The following is a 20168-nucleotide window of genomic DNA, read 5'->3' as shown; positions in this document are numbered from 1 at the left end:
AGTGGTCTTTAGCTTCCGAGTGTTTGAATTTCTGCCAAATTTTTTCTTGTGATTGAGTTCCAGTTTTAAAGCATTGTGGTCTGAGAATATGCAGGGAATAATCTCAATCTTTTGGTATCAGTTGAGACCTGATTTGTGACCCAGTATATGGTCTATTCTGGAGAAAGTTCCATGTGCGCTCCAGAAGAATGACTATTCTGTTGTTTTAGGGTGGAATGTTCTGTAAATATCTATGAGGTCCATCCTCTTTTCCCTTTTTATCTATTATATTGTCTTCCAGGTCTCTTATTCGTTCTTCTGCCTCACTTACCCTAGCTGTTAGATTATCTAGATTGGATTGGATCTCATTGATAGCATTGTTAAGTTCTGCCAATTCCTCTCATTTCTGCCCTTAGAGACTCTATGTTGCCATTAATTGATTTCTCCATTCTAACCATTGTCTTCACGTTTGCTAGCCTGAATTCCATCTCCGACATCTTGGTTATAACTTCATCCATTTGTAAATCTGCAGCATAAGTCATAATCTCTGAGTCTTTTCTATTTTGGGGGCTCCTCCTCCTAGTCATTCTGTTGATGGGTGTTTGAGGGAATGTATAGAGTCCAAATTATTGACCAGAACCCAAGCAAGATGCACCTGTTTTCCAGGGACCTTAGGGTTGCTGGCCTCTTGTTTTCCCAGCCTGTCTTCTGGAGGAGGGGCCTGCCATGCTGCTACTCAGGCAACCCTGTTTGGGCGGAGTTGCCCTGCCCCTCTGTGGCGTGGACAGGCTCAGGGGGAATCAGTTTTGGGGGCTTTTGTTCTCTGGTGGTTTTCCCTGGCAGCTTTCCACGAGTCAAAGCAGAAGAGACCATTTCCAACCCTCTGCCTCAGAGCAGAGAGACTGCAGTCTGTTCTTCAGTGAGCTCTCCAGGCCACACCGGCTCCATTTCTGTCCGTGCTGCTATAAACTGCAGCATCCTGGGTTGTGCGCCCCTCCGCAGCGCTCCCAGTCCTGCCTCCATGTCGGGGCACGTCTCTGCCCTTTGTGCTTCTAAAACTGCCAGCTGCTTCCAGTTTGCTCGCGCGACCCCACCACTCTGGGTTTCCACCCCAGGGGCTGCCCTAAAGTCCTTTCCACCCACCCATTGGTCTGCGAGTCTGTGCCCTGTCTCCAGCGAGCAAGGCTGTCGCTCACCAGCGGTGTAGGATCTCCACGGCCAGGCTCCCTCCTGCTGTCATTTATCCTCCAATATCTGCCTGCGGAATCAGGGCTCCCCGCTTCATACCTCAAAACCAACCGCTTGCGATATTCTGTTTGTAGAGATCCAGATCTTCTTACATCTCAGGCTGGTTTTGTGGGTGCTCAGAGTGGTCTGGTAGATATCCAGCTCAATTCTGGGGACCAGTTGAAATAGGGTCCCCTACTCCTCCGCCATCTTTCAATGCCTCTGGATCTTTTAAATTACATTATGGATTTGTTTTATGTATGAGTTTCAAATGGATGATCAAGAAAAAAATAGACTGTGGTATTACCATAAATCTAATTCCAAACTATATCTTTTAAAGCCATATTTTTCTTTTTATCTTTTTGGTCCACAGTCAAGAGGAACATGGAGTATTGGCTCATATGCTGCTGATTTTTAGATTTCGCTCTACTGAGGATCCTGAAACCAGTGACAAAATTATTCAACATGTTCTACCTGAAAAGCTGCAAGATGCTGTAGGACCCCCTAAATTAGATCCTGAATCAGTTGAAATTAAAAGTAAGTTTATTTCTCTTATTTAGTTTAATTCTCTTACATAGAACAGCTCCATGTTAATTTTGGTCTTAGGCACTGATTTTTTTGTGGGGCAAGGTGGGAGGGACAGAGCGAGAGAGAGAATCTCAAGCAGGTTCCACACCCAGCATGGAGCCATATGCGGGGCTTGATCTCATGACCCGCGATCATGACCTGAGCCGAAATCGAGAGTCAGAAGCTCAAATGACTGAGCCACCGAGGTGCCCCCTAGGCACTGATTTTTAAAAATTGTTTTGGATGTCCTTTAATTATGGAGTCTTGCCACCAACGGAGGATTTCTTTGGGATAAATTGGTTGTAATGAAGTATTTTATTTTTAATACTACCCTGAACTTAAGCCTCCTATGCAAGTCTGTCATTATCTCCAGGCCTGGTTTCTTTTCCTTTATTGGGCCTTACACTTCAGCTATAGGAGCCAATTATAAATGGAGAAAGTGGCTTTGTATATTCTTCTTTTTGCTTCCATTTTATGTTCAGAAAGTATGATGTGTGAAAAGATTCATGCCATCCACATATTTGCTTTCAAGTTTCATTGACCTTGTTATAACTTCTTCCCTTAGCCCATTTGCCAATGAAAAAATTATAATTTATTTAGACTTGTTTTATTTATACTTATTTTACAACTAATTTAAAAAGTCTGAGTTTTTTGTTGTTGTTGGGTGTAGGGGAACGAAATAAGCAGGGATAGGTCCTCATTACTAGAAAGTAAGAAACATAGGAGATAAAAGGAAAAAAAAAAGAAACGTAGGAGATCCTCAGTGGAAGTAAAAGTTTGGTTACGAGTCAAGTTGTGTGCTATAGAACAATGCTATAGAAATATCATGTAGGCCAATCATATGATCTTAAATTTTCTAGTAGCCACATTAAAAAAGCAAAAGTAAACATGTGAAATTCATTTAAATAATTTGATATTTAGCCCAATATATCAAAATATTATTATTTCAACAAGTAGTCAATAGAAAAATTATTCCTGATATTTTATATTCTTTCTTTTTTGTACTAAGGCTTTGAAATCTAGTGTATATTTTATATTTATAGCACATTTCAGTTTAGACTAGCCACATTTCAAGAGCTCACTGGGCACATGTGGCTAGTGGACACAGTATTGGATATGGAACAAGTAGAAAGTGTAACATAGGGTACTAGCATAAAAGCTGATAGACCTAACTAGAGGCCTGACCTGTTGATCACCTACCCTGCTTGCTTAGGAAGGGAGGCTTGAGTAATTAGAACCAGCTACATAATTTATGTTGCCTAGTGCAAAATGTTGGACTCTTTTCAAAAAGCAACAAAAATGTACTGCTAAGAGTATTAAAATATGACTTTTCTTTCTTCTACAGTCTCTCTTGACTTGTCATGGTATTTTTGTTTGCTAATTAATGCCATTCTAAGTGGAAAAATTAAAATTTTAAATTACTACAAAGAGTTGTATTATTCATCTTCTTATTGTAAAATACTAATTTCAAAAGTAAATGTAAAAGCATTTAAGTATATGGAATTATGAAAATTATACAACTGTATTTCATAGCTCACATATGCATGAATTTGACTCTTCCAGAGCAATGGAAACACTATACAAGGCTAGCTTGACAATATTTATTTCCTTTGTTGATATGTGCACATTTTACCATTGCTCTCTACCTTCAGTTTAAGTGAGGAAGAACTGAAAAGTACTTCTATGCCATTATTTTCAGCAGAAGCTATTGGCTACTATAAAGAAGAAATGGGAGAAAGAAAGGATATAATAAGGTCATCTAATAATTATGTCTAGTAGAATGCTATTGCCTTCTTTCTGTGTTCTAAGCAGGCTCTGCTTCAAACAGAAAGCATGGCCTCCTGGGACTGTCAGTGCTCCCTGGTTCCTTAGTGGTAGACATCACACACTTACCTTGTAATTTGAGTTTGCTGAACATTGTGGATCCCCTGGAATTCTTGAGTTCCAAGATACCTATAGGGTATCACAAATTATGTATGCAAATGGGGTGCCAAGAATCCATAGACACATATGTTGTGTCTATCTCCTCTGCTCATGCCATGCCCCATTATTCTATCAGACTTCATTTTTAAAGCACAAGTTGTGAAATTAAAAAAAATATCAGGAACTTCAAAACAGTGAGCATTAAACCAAGTGGAAAGTCATGCCGAGTCGAGGACCCAATGTAGATATACATCCATCAAGCTGGCCCTGTTAGTAGCATCAACATGGAAAACCAGAACTTTCTCTAGGAAGAGGTTGAGATAGGGAAGAACAGGTTATTTGAAATGGAGAGATCAGTGGTGATGGTATTTAATATTTACTGAGAAAAATGGTCACTTCTTTATTTGAGCCATTTTCCCCAAAAAGAGCCAGAATGGAGAAGGTAAAAAAGAAATATTTCTAGAATATCAATACTATTAAATACTAAAAGAAAAATTAACATTGAAATTTTTGTATTTAGAATTCCTATTATTCCATATTCAAAGAGAACAGTTTTGGTCTTTGGAAATCTACTGAATCAAGACATTAAATGCTTAGAATTTTTTTTGTTTTTTTTTTCCCCAAAGATTTTGTTTAATTATTTGACAGAAAGAGTGAGAGAGCACAAGCAAGAGGAGAGGCAGAGGGAGAGGGAGAAGCAGGCTCCCCGCTGACCAGGGAGCCCGATGCAGTCTCGATCCCAGGACCCTGGGATCATGACCTGAGCTGAAGGCAGATGCCTAACTGACTGAGCTACCCAGGTGCCCAAATGCTTAGAGTTTTATGTATGTGTTGGTTGGCTTAGTGTTTGCACAGGGTTAGGGCCTGACTGCCGAGAAGTCAATAAGCTAAGGAGCCATGGGCTAGAGTTGAAAAGAGGGCAAATTGTCTTTCTAAATTTCAGCAGAAGATTAGAAAGGGATAATATTATTTTTAAATGAGGGACAGATTTATGGACCTGCCACTCTGGTTTGTTATAGAAATGGGACTATTCCTATGAATTTAGTGAAAGAAAAAACCTGAAATAATAGTAAAAATATCATTGCATTTAGGGAATCAATACTATGATTTAGAATACTATTTCCCCAAGAGGGGGAAATACTGCATCTTATTTTCTGGTATGAAACTCAGATTCCTGGGTTTCATTGCAAAACTACTTAGAATTCTTGGGAAGAGAAACAGGAATTGACAGTATAAAGATGCTCCTTATGTGACTATTATCCACGTTAACATTAAAGAAACACTGTTCATATCTCCCTTTTTCCAAGGCAATGAACATGTTCTATGATAATCTAACAGTGTTGCTTTTTAAAATTTTTTTCTTATTTTTTACAACCTAGAGATTCTGTCTTACAATGGGATTAACCAGCCTTTCCTATTTGAAGTACTCAGAGGCATTATGAAATTCTGATGTGCTGCCCCTGTTTTATTCACCATTTCTGTGTATTTCAGAAATCAACAAGACAGAAACAGACAACTTTCTGAACAATTGTAAGTGTAATATATTTATTAAAATTGCATTACGTGAGTGTAAAAAGTTAACACTAGATCACTTAGGCTTACATTGTGTGATATTATAGGGTCAGAATAAAATTGGATTGGTCTGTGCACAGCTCAAGATGCTTTATCTTATCTTTGAGGCACATTTTATTACTAAATAAAAAAAATTGGGAGAACTATGGAATGGATATATGGGTGCCTATAGAAGATGTGTAGTGGAAGTGAGTTGTATAGTTGTTAAAGAAGGGAGAAAAGACTCAACGTTCTGACTGCAGATATCTACAATACATTCTCACAAACATTTTCTAAAGATTATATAAAAGTAATCTATATGTTGGTATTTTTCAGCTATAGGAAGAAACTTACTGTTACTCTACACTAAATAAAATCTTCATGATGTTTTTAATCCCATGCTATGGAAATTTCAGGCAATTATGGTGCTGGGGTGTATATCAATAAAATTACTGAAGGCCCAGATAATATCTTCATCTATATTTTAAAAGTACTGACTCTAGGCCTAGTATTTCCCTTCCTCTACAGCAGACTACCCCACCGTGATTTAGAGGATACATTTGATAATTATGGAATTAGTATATAATATATTTATCTTAAAAAGATGAAAGGAATTATGCTACTCACCAGCTTAGAATACTGGTTAATTCACAAACTTGATTAAACATGAGACCAAAGAATAATCCTGTTACCTCAATGGTGTATATTCTTGCCACCAATATTTATTGTGAAACTGTTGTGTGCTAGTGGTGTATTAGGCAAAAGGGATATAAAATGGATGAGATATAATCCCTGCCTAAAGCAGCTCATACTCTAATGAGACTAGATGTATGAAACTAATACATGAACACATAATTCTAAAGCAATTGTTCTCAAACAGGGGCAATTTTGACCCCCACAGGGTCATGCTCCACTGTGACATTTTGGTTATCATGATTGCAGGGGGGATGCTACTGGCATCTAATATGTATAGCCAGGGATTCTTCTAAATATCCTGTGATGCACAGCACAGTCAGTCATCCACAACAAAGAATTATCGATCTCAAAATGTCAGTAATGCCAAGGTTGAGAAACCCTGTTATAAACTATATATATATGTATATATATGTATGTATATATATAATATATATGTATGTATATATATAATATATATAAATATGTAATATACGTATATATGAAATCAAGATATATATGTATATATATGCTATATTATAATTGGTATATATACACTATGTTAGTGTATATATATATAAACCTGTTACAATGTTTTTATATAAATAATATATTTAAATAGTGTATATATAATATATATAACTAGTATATATATAATTAGTACTGGTAACTATATTAGCATATATACATGCATATAGAGACAGACATATATAGCTATGTATGTATATATACACACATATAGAGAGAGAGATGATGATAATGATGAAGATGAAGAGGCAACCCACAGAATGGGAGAAGATATTTGCAAATGACACTACAAAGTGCTGATTTCCAAGATCTATAAAGAACTTCTCAAACTCAAGACCCAAAAAACAAATAATCAAGTCATAAAATGGGCAGAAGACATGAACAGACACTTCTCCAAAGAAAACATACAAATGGCTAACAGACACATGAAAAAATGTTCATCATCATTAGCCATCAGGGAAATTCAAATCAAAACCACATTGAGATACCACCTTACACCAGTTAGAATGGCAAAAATTGACAAGGCAAGAAACAACAAATGTTGGAGAAGTTGCAGAGAAAGGGGAACCCTCTTACACTGTTGGTGGGAATTGGGAATGCAAGTTGGTATAGCCACTTTGGAAAACAGTGTGGAGGTGCCTCAGAAACTTAAACATAGAGCTACCCTATGACCCAGCAATTGCACTACTGGGTATTTACCCCAAAGATACAGATGTAGTGAAAAGAAGGGCCATATACACCCCAATGTTCATAGCAGCAATGTCCGGAATAGCCAAACTGTAGAAAGAGCCATGATGTCCTTCAACCGATGAATGGATAAAGATGTGGTCCATATATATAATGGAATATTACTCAGCCATCCCAACTTTTACATCAACGTGGATGGGACTGGAGGAGATTATGCTAAGTGAAATAAGTCAAGGAGAGAAAGTCAATTATCATACGGTTTCACTTATTTGTGGAACATAAAGAATAGCATGGAGGACATTAGGAGAAGGAAGGGAAAAATGAAGGGGGGGAATCGGAAGGGGAGACAAACCATGAAAGACTATGGACTCTGAGAAACAAACTGAGGGTTGTAGAAGGGGAGGGGGGTGGGGGGATGGGTTAGCCTGGTGATGGGTATTAAGGAGGGCACGTACTGCATGGAGCACTGGGTGTTATACGAAAACAATGAAGCGTGGATCACTACATCAAAAATTAATGATGTAATGTATGGTGACTAACATAACATAATAAAATTAAATTAAATTAAAAAAATAATGATGAAGATGACGATGATAATGGAAGTATCTAAAGAGCCATAAGTAATCCAGGGCAATTGTTAGAGAAGGCATCCTAGAGGAGGTAATGATTGACTTCAATCTTACAAGATGAATAATTGTTAAATTAGTGAACCGCTATATTTGAAGGAAAAGTAAGAACAAGAGAAAATATTTGATACTATTGGAGCACAAAGTTCAAAGGAAATTTGAGATAGTGACACAATTTGATACTTAAAAGCAACTGTTAGGTAAGGCATCATTTCTCTTTGACAGGCTGTGGGACACGAAGGAGTAAAACTACAAGTCAGAGTGTCAGGATCATCGGTGGGACACAGGTAGAAGAGGGTGAATGGCCGTGGCAAGCTAGTCTGCAGTGGGATGGAATCCATCGCTGTGGAGCAACTTTAATTAATAGCACATGGCTTGTGAGTGCTGCTCACTGCTTTAGAACGTAAGTCCTGAATGACTGGCTTGTGAATGACTGGCTTGTGAATGACTTGTAAGCAAAGTGCATTGGGGCTTGGCAGGAAGGAAATACCTCATGAAGTTGGAAAGAGATGAGTTTAATATAAAGATAAAATATACATCACAAAGAGTGGGACACTCATAAACCTTAATAAGAGGTTTAATAGCCTGGAAATGGAAATGGCATCAAACTACATGGAGATAAATTATCCATTGATAAATAAATAATAACTTGTCAAAGGAAGCAGGAGTTTTAAAGTTTTAAAGTCATTTTTTGACTTTCAGCTTGATGTCAAAGAGCCATATCTCTCTGCTGTATATTTATCAGAGATGGGGATAGGGGATGGAAGGTTTGATCTCAGTGGGGAAATTTCACATGGCAAGAAAGTATTAAGTATGAAGAAATTTGGTAGTAACAAATTCAGCTGAGTAACTTGACTAGTTGTATTCCAAAGAATAGAGACCTTTCAACCCAATACAAAATGACTATGTATACAGGATAGTAATGTTTAGTTATATTTATGTGTAGCTTTTTCAGTTTTCAGAGAAATGTAAATGTTTGTGGGTAGGGAACATGGTGCATAGAATACATTTAGTCCTTTCATTCTGTATAAAATATGCTTTCCACATGTCTCTTGGAATCACTGATTCCTAAAAATGTCAAAAAGCCCTAGGATCTGGGGTGAGCAATTTAGATGCAGTGTGGCATGTATCTCCTAAAAAACATACCACTGTGGTTTTTCTACCTGATGTTACTCCCGAGCCTAATTCTCAGATTAGAAAGAGTTTGTTTCTTTATATAGAAATTGTCTTTTTAAAAAGAAAACTTATATTGACACCAGCAGCCTAAATCGTTTAATATAAGTCATTACATTGGTAGTATGGTGAAGTGAAATTTATTCTTTGTACTTTTTCCTCAGGTATAAGAACCCAGACAGATGGACCGTTTCCTTTGGAGTAACAATAAAGCCTCCAAAGATGAAACAAGGCCTTCGAAGGATATTTGTCCATGAAAAATATAAGTACCCATCACATGACTATGATATTTCAGTTGCAGAGCTTTCTAGCCCTGTTCCCTACACAAATGCAGTACATAGGATTTGTCTCCCTGATGCATCCCATGAGTTCCACCCAGGCAATGAGATGTTTGTGACAGGATTTGGAGCCCTGCAAAATGATGGTGAGCATCTGAAGAGAAATCAAACCATAGTAACCCGATTTGGTATTCTAAGGCATTTAAAGAATGGAATGTCATTATGCCAAAATATGTTGGTGCGTTGGTCATATGGACCTGAGCAAGTCAGACACTATTTGTGAACTAGGTCATTTAGAAGACACATACATTTCTTCATTGCTTTAGTTTACTATAAAGTGCCTCACTACTATTGTAGTAATGGTGCTTGGTAAGGGTCTGAAATAGTAAATATGGCTGAACTTTTTACTAGGGAATTAACCACAGAAGAGATTGGGGATCATTAATATACTAAATTGTGAAGATGCGAGAATCATAGGGTCACTATTCTCCCTACGGAAATTACATTCTAACTTTTGCCGTGGGATGGAAATCACTGAAACAACTTGAGATTCTCTAATAGGTACCTACCTTTTCATTTAAAGTAGTTAGGAAAATTTTTCCCCCAAAATATGACTGTACCTGAAAAAAAGACATATCCTATATTGCCATCTCATCCAATAATTATGATTTTCTTGAGGTTTATAGAGTATATGTATATATACAAATATAAAGACTATTTTCTCCCTTTAGGTGGTAGTCAAAATCATCTTTGGCAAGTACAAGTGGATCTCATAGACACTCAAACCTGTAACGAACCCCAATCTTACAATGGTGCCATAACTCCTAGGATGTTATGTGCTGGCTCCTTGAAAGGAAAAAGAGATGCGTGCCAGGTACGTGGTTTGACCTATTAGTATGCTGCAGAATTTTTTGTTCACTTTTTATTTTGAAATCATTATAGATTTATAGAAAGTTTACAGAGGAGTCTCATATATTCTTCACCTCATTTTCCCCAAACATTACATCTCACATTCCCATAGTATAATATAAAAGTTAAGAAATTGACATTGGTGCAATGTGTGCTTCTAGTCAATGGCATTTTGTTACATGGGCAGATTTGTGTAACCATCACTGCAATTGAGAACTATTCCATCACCACAAAGATCTCCTTTATAGTAACACCTACTTCTCTATCACTTTCTTTTTTTTCTTAAGTTTTTATTTAAATTCCAGTTAGTTAACATACAGTGTAATATTAGTTGCCAGTGTACAATACAGTGATTCAACAATTCCATACAACACCCAGTGCTCATCACAACAAGTGCACTCCTTAATCTCCATCACCTATTTCACCCATTCCCCCCACCCACTCCCCTCTGGTAACCATCAGTTTGTTCTTTATAGTTAAAAGTCTGTTTCTTGGTTTGCCTCCCTTTCTCTTTTTTTCTCTTTGCTTTTTTTGTTTCTTCAATTCTGCATATGAGGAAATCATATGGTATTTGTCTTTCTCTGACTGACTTATTTCACTTAGCATAATACTCTCTAGCTCCATTGATGTCATTGCAAATGGCAGATTTTGTTCTCTTTTGTGGCTGAGTAATAGTCTATTATATATATACTACATCTTCTTTATCTATTCACCAGTCAGTGGACATTTGGGCTGTTTCCATGATTTGGCCATTGTAGATAATGCTGCTATAACATTGGGGTTCATGTATCCCTTTGAATTAGTATTTCTGTATTCTTTGGGTAAATACCTCATTGTGCAATTGCTGGATCATAGGGTAGTTCTATTTTTTAACATTTTGAGGAACCTCCCTACTGTCTTCCAGAGTGGCTGCACCAGCTTGCATTCCCACAAACAGTGTAGGAGGATTCTCCTTTCTCCACATCCTTGCCTGCACCTGTTGTTTCTTGTATTGCTGATTTTATTCATTCAGACAGGTGTGAGGTGATATCTCATTGTGGTTTTGACATGCATTTCCCTGATGATGAGTGATGTTGAGCATCTTTTCATATGTCCATTGGCCACCAGTATGTCTTCTTTGGGAAAATGTCCATTCATGTCCTCTTCACATTTTTAAATTGGATTATTCATTTTTTGGGTCTTGAGTTTTATAAGTTCTTTATATATTTTGGATACTAATCCCTTATCAGATATGTCATTTGCAAAAAACTTCTTCCATTCTGTAGGTTGCCTTGTGGTTTTGTTGATTGTTTCCTTCGTTGTGCAGAAGCTTTTTATTGTTGAATAATTGATGAAGTCCCAATAGTTTATTTTTGCTTTTGTTTTCCTTGCCTCTAGAGACATATCTAGAAAGCAGTTGCTATGGCCGATGTCAACCCTGTATCACTCTTTCATCACTAACACCTGCCAATCATGAATCTGTTTTCCATCTCTACAATTTTGTAATTTTGAGAGTGCTATATAAATAGAATCATACTTATGTAGCTTTTTAAAGAATTCCATTTTTATTTATCGATTAGTATTTTTGACTAGGCTATCTCTGTGGAAAAATTTTTGTGGTTCCTCTAAGTTGTATATACATAACTTATCACAATCTACTGGTGTTGAGATTTTACTAGTTCAAATGGAGCGTAGAATAGAAAACTTACCTCCCCTTAAGCCTCTTTACCTTCCCCCATTTATAATGATAATATTGATGTAAATTTTAATATTTCATCTACATCACATTGAGAACCACATTAGATAACCTTTTTGCTTCAAGTTCCAAACATAACTTAGAAACTCAAGAGTAGAAGGGAATTTTATTTATTTATTTATTTATTTATTTATTTATTATTTATTCATAATTTTGTTCTTTATTCCTTCCTGGTTTTCTAAGATATTTTTTATCATTCCTTTTCTGTTTTAGAAACTTCCTTTAGCCTTTTTTTTTTTTAGTGTAGATCTGCTGATGACAAATTCCTTCAGATTTTCTGTGTGTAAAATTCTTTATTTCTTACTCATTCCTGAAGCATAATTTTGTCAGATATAGAATTTGGGATTGACAATTCTTTTCTTTCATCATTTAGATCATGGCTTCTGTGATTTCTGGTGAGAAATGTGCTATTTACTAGAATTGTTTTTTCCCTATAGATGAGCTGCCATTTCTGTATTGTTGTGTTCAAGATTTTTCTTTGTCTTTAGTTATCAGAAGTTTGATTATGTGTCTTGGCATGGATTTCTTTGGGTTATCCTGTTTGGTGTTTACTCATGTTTTTTACTTATTTTTTATTTAATTTTTAAAAATTTTTATCAATAAATAAAATATCTTTACTCAGCTTTTGGATGTGCAGATTTATGTCCATTGACAAATTTGGGAAATTTTCAGCCATTATTTCTCTGAATGCTTTCCCAGCCCCACTTTCTTTTTTGTATCCTTCTGGGAGTCAAATAATAGGAATGTTAGTTCTTTTGTCACAGGCTCAGAGGTCCCTGAGCTTTTGTTTATTTTTCTCCCCCATTCCTGATTCTATTGCTCAGACTGGATAATTTCTTTTTTTTTTTTTAAGATTTATTTATTTATTTATTTGACAGAGAGAGAGACAGTGAGAGAGGGAACACAAGCAGGGGGAGTAGGGAAGGGAGAAGCTGGCTTCCCATGGAGCAGGGAGCCTGATGCAGGGCTTGATCCTAGGACCCTGGGATCATGACCTGAGTGGAAGACAGATGCTTAACAACTGAGCCACACTCAGCGCTGTGTGCCCCCAGACTGGATAATTTCTATCATTCTATCTTCAAGATCACTGATTCTCTTTTCTGTCATCTTTGTCCTATTGAGCCCATCCAATCAGTTTTTTGATTATTGCATTTTTCAGTCTAATATATTCATTTGATCTTTCTGTATATCTGCTATTTCTTTGCTGAAACGTCTTGTTTTTTAATTTGTTTCAAGCATAGTGGTAATTGCTCATTAAGACATTTTTGTCATGGCTGCTTTAAAATTTTGTCAGAAAATACCAATATCTGTATCATCTCAGTGTCAGTATCTGTTGATTGTCTTTTCTCATTCAAGTTGAGATTTTCCTAGTTCTTTGTATGGTAAGTGATTTCCAGGTATATCTTGGACATTTTGAGTATTATAAGACTCTGGATCTTATTTAAATTCTTCTGTTTTAGCATGCTTCCTCTGACATAACACTGGATGGAGTAGGTAGATCCTATCTCATTTCCTACTCATCCTCCTTTGACACCCAGGTAGGGGAGAAGAGCTTTGTTACTGCTGGATGGAGGTGGAATTTTAGGCTCTGTATTAAGCTTCCTCTGATATCACTCTGGCTGGGAGAACCTTGTTACTGTTCCCTTTGTGGCCTCCACAGACATCATGAGGTAGTGGCCTCATTACTGTTGGCAGTGGGGAAAGCCCTGACTTTCCACTAGGTCTCCTCTGACATCACCCTAACTGAGTGAGAGAGGTAGGCCTCATTTCCCCTGAGTTGTAATCTATGCTTCCCAGCTGGTCCCCATAAGAAAGAGAGAGAAGAGTTTCATTATCATCTGGCAGAAATGAAAGTCTGGTTTCCAACTCAGCCTTCTCTGGTTGGGGAGTGGGCCTTCTTATAGCCTGGTAGGGATAGAAGTCTAGGCTCCCTACTTTGCCTTTGCTGATGGGGGTTGGGATGGGGCCACAGTTTTTTCTGTGTTTGGCTGGAGTAGAGCAGATATTATCTAAAAGTTTTTTGTTCTCCATAGTTTGCCCCCTTTTCGTTTCTTTGACTGGAGAGAGAAAGCTTTTCTTGAGGCTTCTTTTTCATCTGTATCTGTTGGCAGGTTGCTAGATTGACATTTTTTTAAGCTCTATGTTCAGGATAAGTGGAGGAAAAAAGTAAATTCAGGGAGCTCACTGTTGTGTCATTCCTTGAGTCCTAAGGTTCCTAGCTTTCCTGGCTTCTTCTATCTACCTTTCAGAATTTTTTATATTTATTTCTAAAGTCTGGTTTTTAAAAAATTAATTAATTATTATCTTTTAAATTTAGTTTGGGTAAAAAAAAAGTAATTCTATTTTATCTTGGTCCAGAGCATAGACATCATTTTGAACCCTGCTTTTGCTTTCCAGTATATAGGCTAGCACCGTCAACGTGACTTTGCCCACTATGACAGCTATGACCTCTACGTCTTCATCCACATTGCTGATAGAATCAAAGCCAATACTGATTCCTTGGGTACACCTGTAAATACTCCTATAATTTTAATTTCATGATTTGATAGATCTTATGTTTAATGTGCACTCCTCTAAGCTTCAAATTGGTTTTGAAATGACATGTTATTCTGTATGTTTTCCAATCTAGGTCCATACAGTGGCATATCATTCATTTCTAAGAATTTTTTTTCAGGTTTTCATGTTTTTTCTCTCTCACATACACACTGCACCTGTTTTTGTTTGTTTGTTGTTTTTTTGCTTTCATTGGTTTTACTTCACTTAATCTATGACCAACTTCACCATCGTCCATTCCCAACTTTCACCTCTGGGTCAGTCAGTTCAGCATTGTTCAATCTGCTATATTAAACTCTTTCACCCAGTTAACCTTTCTCCACACTCCTGGCAAACACTCAAGATTAGACTTAACTCATTGTGTTTCTTTGTCTCCTCTGAGACCTTGATTATTCCTGGAGGAAGACATGGAACAATATAGATTGGTCCCGTTACAAAATTCTACAGAAAATTCAAAGTTGATCCTGTGAATAAAATACTAAAATAAAACCAATTTAATACAAGAGTCACTTGAAAATATACACATAATCTTCATTATTTGCAGATACTGTACTTATGAATTCACCTATTTGCTAAAATTTGTTTGTGAACCCCAAATCAATCATCAAGGCACTTTTGTGATCATTCATGAACACATGCAGAGTGGCAAAAAATTTGAGTCACCCAATGCGCATGTTCCCACCTGAGGTCAAAAAAGGAGATGGACTGCCTTCTTGTTTCAGCTTTCACACCATAAACTTGTGTCCCTTTTTTGGTCTATTTAATGCCACATTTTCCTCATTTTTGTGCTTTTGTTGGTGGCTTTGCTGTTTAAAATAGTCCCCAAGTATAGTGCCGAAGTAAAGTACAAGAAGGCAGCGATGTGCCTTATTGAGAAAATATGTGTGTTAGGTAAGCATCATTCAGGCATAAGTTACAGAGCTATTGGCTATGAGTTCAACATTGATGAATTAATAATATATCTTAAATAATGTGTCTTTAAACAGAAACATACATAAAATATGGTTATGTGTTGATCAGTTGATGAAAATATGACCAGAGACTCATGGAAATCAAACCCTTTATTTCCCCCAGGAGGCAATGATTCAGTATTCACTAATTCTGGGTTTGTGGCAACTTCATAAAAAACAACTGCTGTGAATAGAAAGAATCAATTATATTTTATTTGGCTTCTTGACAGTCATAGAATCATAGTTTAGATATTCTAGATGTTCTGTTGTCTTAATCTCCTTCATCACATTTGCCTCTAACTTTACTAAAACTTGTGATTTTGCATTTGTGATCATCATTTATGATCTCCATTCAAATATCTCAGCTTCTATTTATGGCAACTTCCTTCCTAAAAGTCTGAGAGGAGTGCACATTAAGCATACAGCTATATGCCTCTTTAGTATTCTAAATTTTTTATTACAGAAAATTTCAACTGTATGCATAAGTAGAGAGAGCTGTATAATGAACCCCGATGTACTCATAACCTAGCTTCAACAATTATCAACTCATGGCCAATTTTACTTTATCCTTATATATCTTAACACAATCCTCTCAACTCTTCCTTCCCCACCCTATTTTTTCAGATCTTTTTTGAAGTAAATCCCAGATGTCATATAATTTCATCTGCAAATATGTCCCTTACTGTCCAATGCCACTTCTATGATGGTATTAGGTGTGAATGTTCCTTATACATTTGGGGAATTAAAGAGAAGGAACTAAGTTTAACTCTGATTACAAAACCATGCTTTCCTATCTCTGGAAACCATTTTTTTCCTCTCTCTGGTACCAGTTTTTTTTCCCATTTTATGTCTAGTGTCCACAATTTTTGACACTTGACCAGTTCCATATATTTTAAAGATCTCAAAAATCATCAGTAACATCATATGCAAAAATCTTTCCTTGGATCTCCTACTCTTTCTCATCTCAGTGCCATTTGGCTATTGCCTCTTTCTTAAAATATGATTCTTCTTTGAGTTCTATGATCCTGAAATATGCTGATTTCCCCTCCTCTTTCTCCCATCACTCATTTCTGGTTCCTTGTTTTGGTTTCTTTTTCTCCCCCCCTCTCTAAGACTCACTATCCATCAAGACTCAGGTCTTAGGTGAAATTTTTCTCACTTCTCTATATACTCACTGAAAGAAACTATCTTTTCTCTGAACTCAGCTGTCTCTTTAATGACTTCCAAAACTACATAATCAGAATTAAACTCTTGCCCAATTCAGTCTCACATTTCCACCTACTCCAAAACCATTTTCATTTATAAGTTTTAATGTTCAGTATAAGACTAAAATCTGTGTATGTGCCATCTCAAACTCAACAGGCATTATGACACATTATAGGCATCCTTTGAAGATATTGTGGGTTCCATTCCAGACTATCACAATAAATCGAGTCAAATGAATTTTTTGGTTTCTCAGTATATATAAAAGTTATGTTTACACTAGACTATAGTCTATTAAGTATGCAATAACATTGTTTAAAATAACCAATGCACATACCATAATTTAAAAGTACTTTATTGCTAAAAGTTGCTAATCATCATCTGAGCTTTCAGTGAGTTGTAATCTTTTTGCTTCTGGAGGACATTGCCTCAGTGTTGATGGCTGCTGACTGATCAGGGTGGTGGATGTTCAAGGTTGGGGTGGCTGAGTTAATTTCTCAAAATAAGACAATAATGAAGTTTGCCACATAGATAGATTTTCCTTTCATGAATGATTTCTCTATAGCATGCGATGCTGTTTGATAGCATTTTATCCACAATAGAACTTATTTCAAATTGGAGTCAGTCATCTCAAACTCTGCCACTGCCTTACCAACTAAGTTTATATAATATTCTAAAACCTTTTTTGCAATTTCAACAATCTTCACAACATCTTCACTGGGAGTAGATTCCATCTCAAGAAACCACTTTCTTTGTTCATCCATAAGAGGCAATTCCTTGTCCATTCAAGTTTTATCATGAGATTGTAGCAATTCAGTCCCATCTTCAGGCTCCACTTTTGCTGTTTGCACCATATCTGCAGTGACTTCATCCACTGAAGTCTCAAACACCAAAGTCATCCGTAAGGGTTGAAATCAACTTCTTCCAAATTCCATTTAATGTTGATATTTTGACCTCTTCCCATGAATCATAAATGTTCTTAAAGGCATCTAGAATGGTGATTTCTTTCCTGAAGATTTTCAATTTAAAACTCTCTCCATATCAAAAGTAAGTGTGTTTGGTTTCTTATCATTCATGTATTCACTGGAGTGGCCATTTTAATTTCCTTCAAGAACTTTTCCTTTGTATTAGTAACTTGGATGTTTGACTCAAGAGGCCTAGCTTTCAGCCTATCTCAGCTTTTGACTTGCTTCCTCATTAAGCTTAATTATTTTTAGTTTTTGGTTTAGAGTGAGAAACACACAACTTTCCTTTCACTTGAACATTTAGAGGCCATTGTAGAGTTATTAATTGGCTTAATTTCAATATTGTTGTGTTTTGGGGAGTAGGGAGGCCTGAAGAGAGGAAAAGAGATGGGGGAATGTCTGGTTGGTGGAGCAGTCAGAACACACACATTTATTAAGCTTCCCCTCTTATATGGGCACAGTTCATAGCACCCCAAAACAATTACAATAGTAATATCAAAGATCATTGATCACAGATCACCATAGTAAATATAATAATGATGAAAAAGTTAGAAATATTGCGAGAATTACTGAACTGTGACACAGGGACACAAAATGGAAAAATGACACAAATAGAGTTGCTTGACAAAGGATTGCCACAAACCTTCTATTTGTAAAAAATACAGTATCTGTAAAGTGCAATAAAGAAAGCATAATAAAGTGAGGTATGCCTATATCTGTTTTTCCATTTTCAAGTTTCTCCTTTATGTTACTGGGTTTCATTATTGTTGAAGTCTTCTTTTACTCTTAGATCTTCTTCACATATAATCAGTTAAGTCTTAGGAGATATTTTTCCCCTTTACCATGTTTTTCAAATGTATCTCTGACCCCATTCTTTCTGTTTAACACCCTAGTCTATTCCATCATTACTTCATATCTTAACCACTAAATTTGCTTCCTGGTTTGGCTTCCTAGTTTCAAAAGTTTCTGTTATGATATGTACATTCTTGATTAAACTTCCTGTTTCTCACTAAACCACTCACTAAAAAGAACAGGATTTATGGAAAAATAGGGCTAGAGACAGACCAACAGAGCCCTCAAAGGCTCTGCAACTTTGTACCCAGAGAATTAACAACAGCAGCAAAACTGTATCTCGAAAAATAACTTGGAGAGTGTGGGCAGGCAGAATGCCCAGGGTGGCGGGTGGCTGGTGGCTGACTTAGGGTTTGTTAAAAACGCACAGGAACGACAGAGTGGAAGTACCAGCTTGCTGGGGCTGAGACAATGAACATGCAAGAGTAACCCTGAGCAGAGGAGAAAGTGCAACCTGCCAGGATCCGTGAACGGAGTGAGGCTGTGGTGTGCTTCTCTGGCAGGGGAAGTCCAGGGCACAGGCACTTTTTAAATACTTTCTTTAAGTAGAACCCCAAGACTCCCTATTCAGTGGGGAGTCTGCTCCTCCCTCTCTCTCTGCCCCTCCCCCAGCTTGTGCTCTCTCTCACTCACTCTCTCAAATAAGTAAATAAAATCTTTAAAAAAAAAAAGTGAAGCCCCAAAAACCTCTGTCTGTGCAACGGCTCAGTTGAGAGCTTTTTCCTCTTCTTCTGAAGATTATAATTCTACTCTCATTATTCTGGCTTCTCTGCCGAAGACAAAACACATATAAACCATCACAATTTCTAGCTTATACTGATATAACTCCCCCATTCACCCATCATGTGTAAGCTAACTAGTTTTAGCAGGACAGACTATCTTTTGAAACTTGTTGGTGGACATCACCTGATGCACCTTGTAAGGTTGTTAAGTACACTGCTATCTTTTTTCCTTAATTACGTTATTTTCAGACTCATTTGCACCTTTCTATTAAATAGATTTAAATTTTGTGATCTCTGGAATCGTCTATTTCTTCATCCTGATCTGCTCTGCTTTCATATAGCCTTGGGCTTCAATTATCAAAATGATTTATTTGTATGCTACCTGAGGGCAAGGCTCATGTATTTACACTCTTTTGACATCTCCTATGACTTTGAGGATATAGGTAAACACTTATTGTTAATTGATTTAAAAATTACAGACACATTATTACAAATTCAGTTCCTATTAGTATTACTTAATATTTTTACATGAACAAAAGAAAATGCACAAGGAAGTTAATATAATGCAGGGGAAGAAATCTGGGCTTCTGAGTTAGATTGCTCTGGATTCAAATTCATTTCTGCCCCTGAATAGCATGTACCATCAGGCAAATTACTTAATTTCTGTGAGTTTTGGTTTCCTTATTGCTAAAATGGAGAAAATGAAACTTCACATTTTGTTGCCAGAATTACACAAGTTAATGAGATAATATGTAATTAATTAAGAGCTCCATAGAGTGCTGAACACTTAATGGGTGGTCACTATTAGAGACCCCAGGATTTTGAGGAAAAATCATCCTGTACCTTGTTTTTATGACCTGTATAAAGAAACAGCTCTTTAGAGTTAACAAGGCTTAAATAATTGGAATTTCTGATTTTAAACATGTATTTACTAAGTTCTGATTTATGGCAGGCTCCATGCTAAGCACTTTATACTTACTGTCTTACATAATCTTCAAAATTATCACTGGAGGTAGGTATTATTAAGAGCATTAAATATGTAAATTAAAGGTCTTAGCCCGCTGGAAG

At 36.6% G+C, this 20168-nt stretch overlaps 1 protein-coding gene across 1 annotated transcript in view; it reads left to right on the top strand.

Moving 5' to 3' along the window:
- The window catches only part of LOC123848929 (transmembrane protease serine 11E-like), a 44914-nt gene that overhangs the window by 24190 nt on the left and 556 nt on the right, over positions 1–20168 (top strand). The window contains exons 6-10 of the mRNA XM_045881788.1: positions 1580–1743; positions 5188–5226; positions 7986–8163; positions 9098–9357; positions 9943–10085. Coding sequence (XP_045737744.1) covers positions 1580–1743; positions 5188–5226; positions 7986–8163; positions 9098–9357; positions 9943–10085 — 784 coding nt within the window. The remainder of the gene's footprint in view (positions 1–1579; positions 1744–5187; positions 5227–7985; positions 8164–9097; positions 9358–9942; positions 10086–20168) is intronic.

Source organism: Mirounga angustirostris, unplaced genomic scaffold (genome assembly GCF_029215605.1).
Source record: "Mirounga angustirostris isolate CCGP_5_RB_7025 unplaced genomic scaffold, mMirAng1.0.hap1 SCAF_2, whole genome shotgun sequence".
In the NCBI taxonomy this organism is placed as follows: Eukaryota; Metazoa; Chordata; class Mammalia; order Carnivora; family Phocidae; genus Mirounga; species Mirounga angustirostris.
The sequence above is the reverse complement of the archived record's forward strand: the minus strand, read 5'-3'. Positions and strand labels throughout refer to the sequence as shown.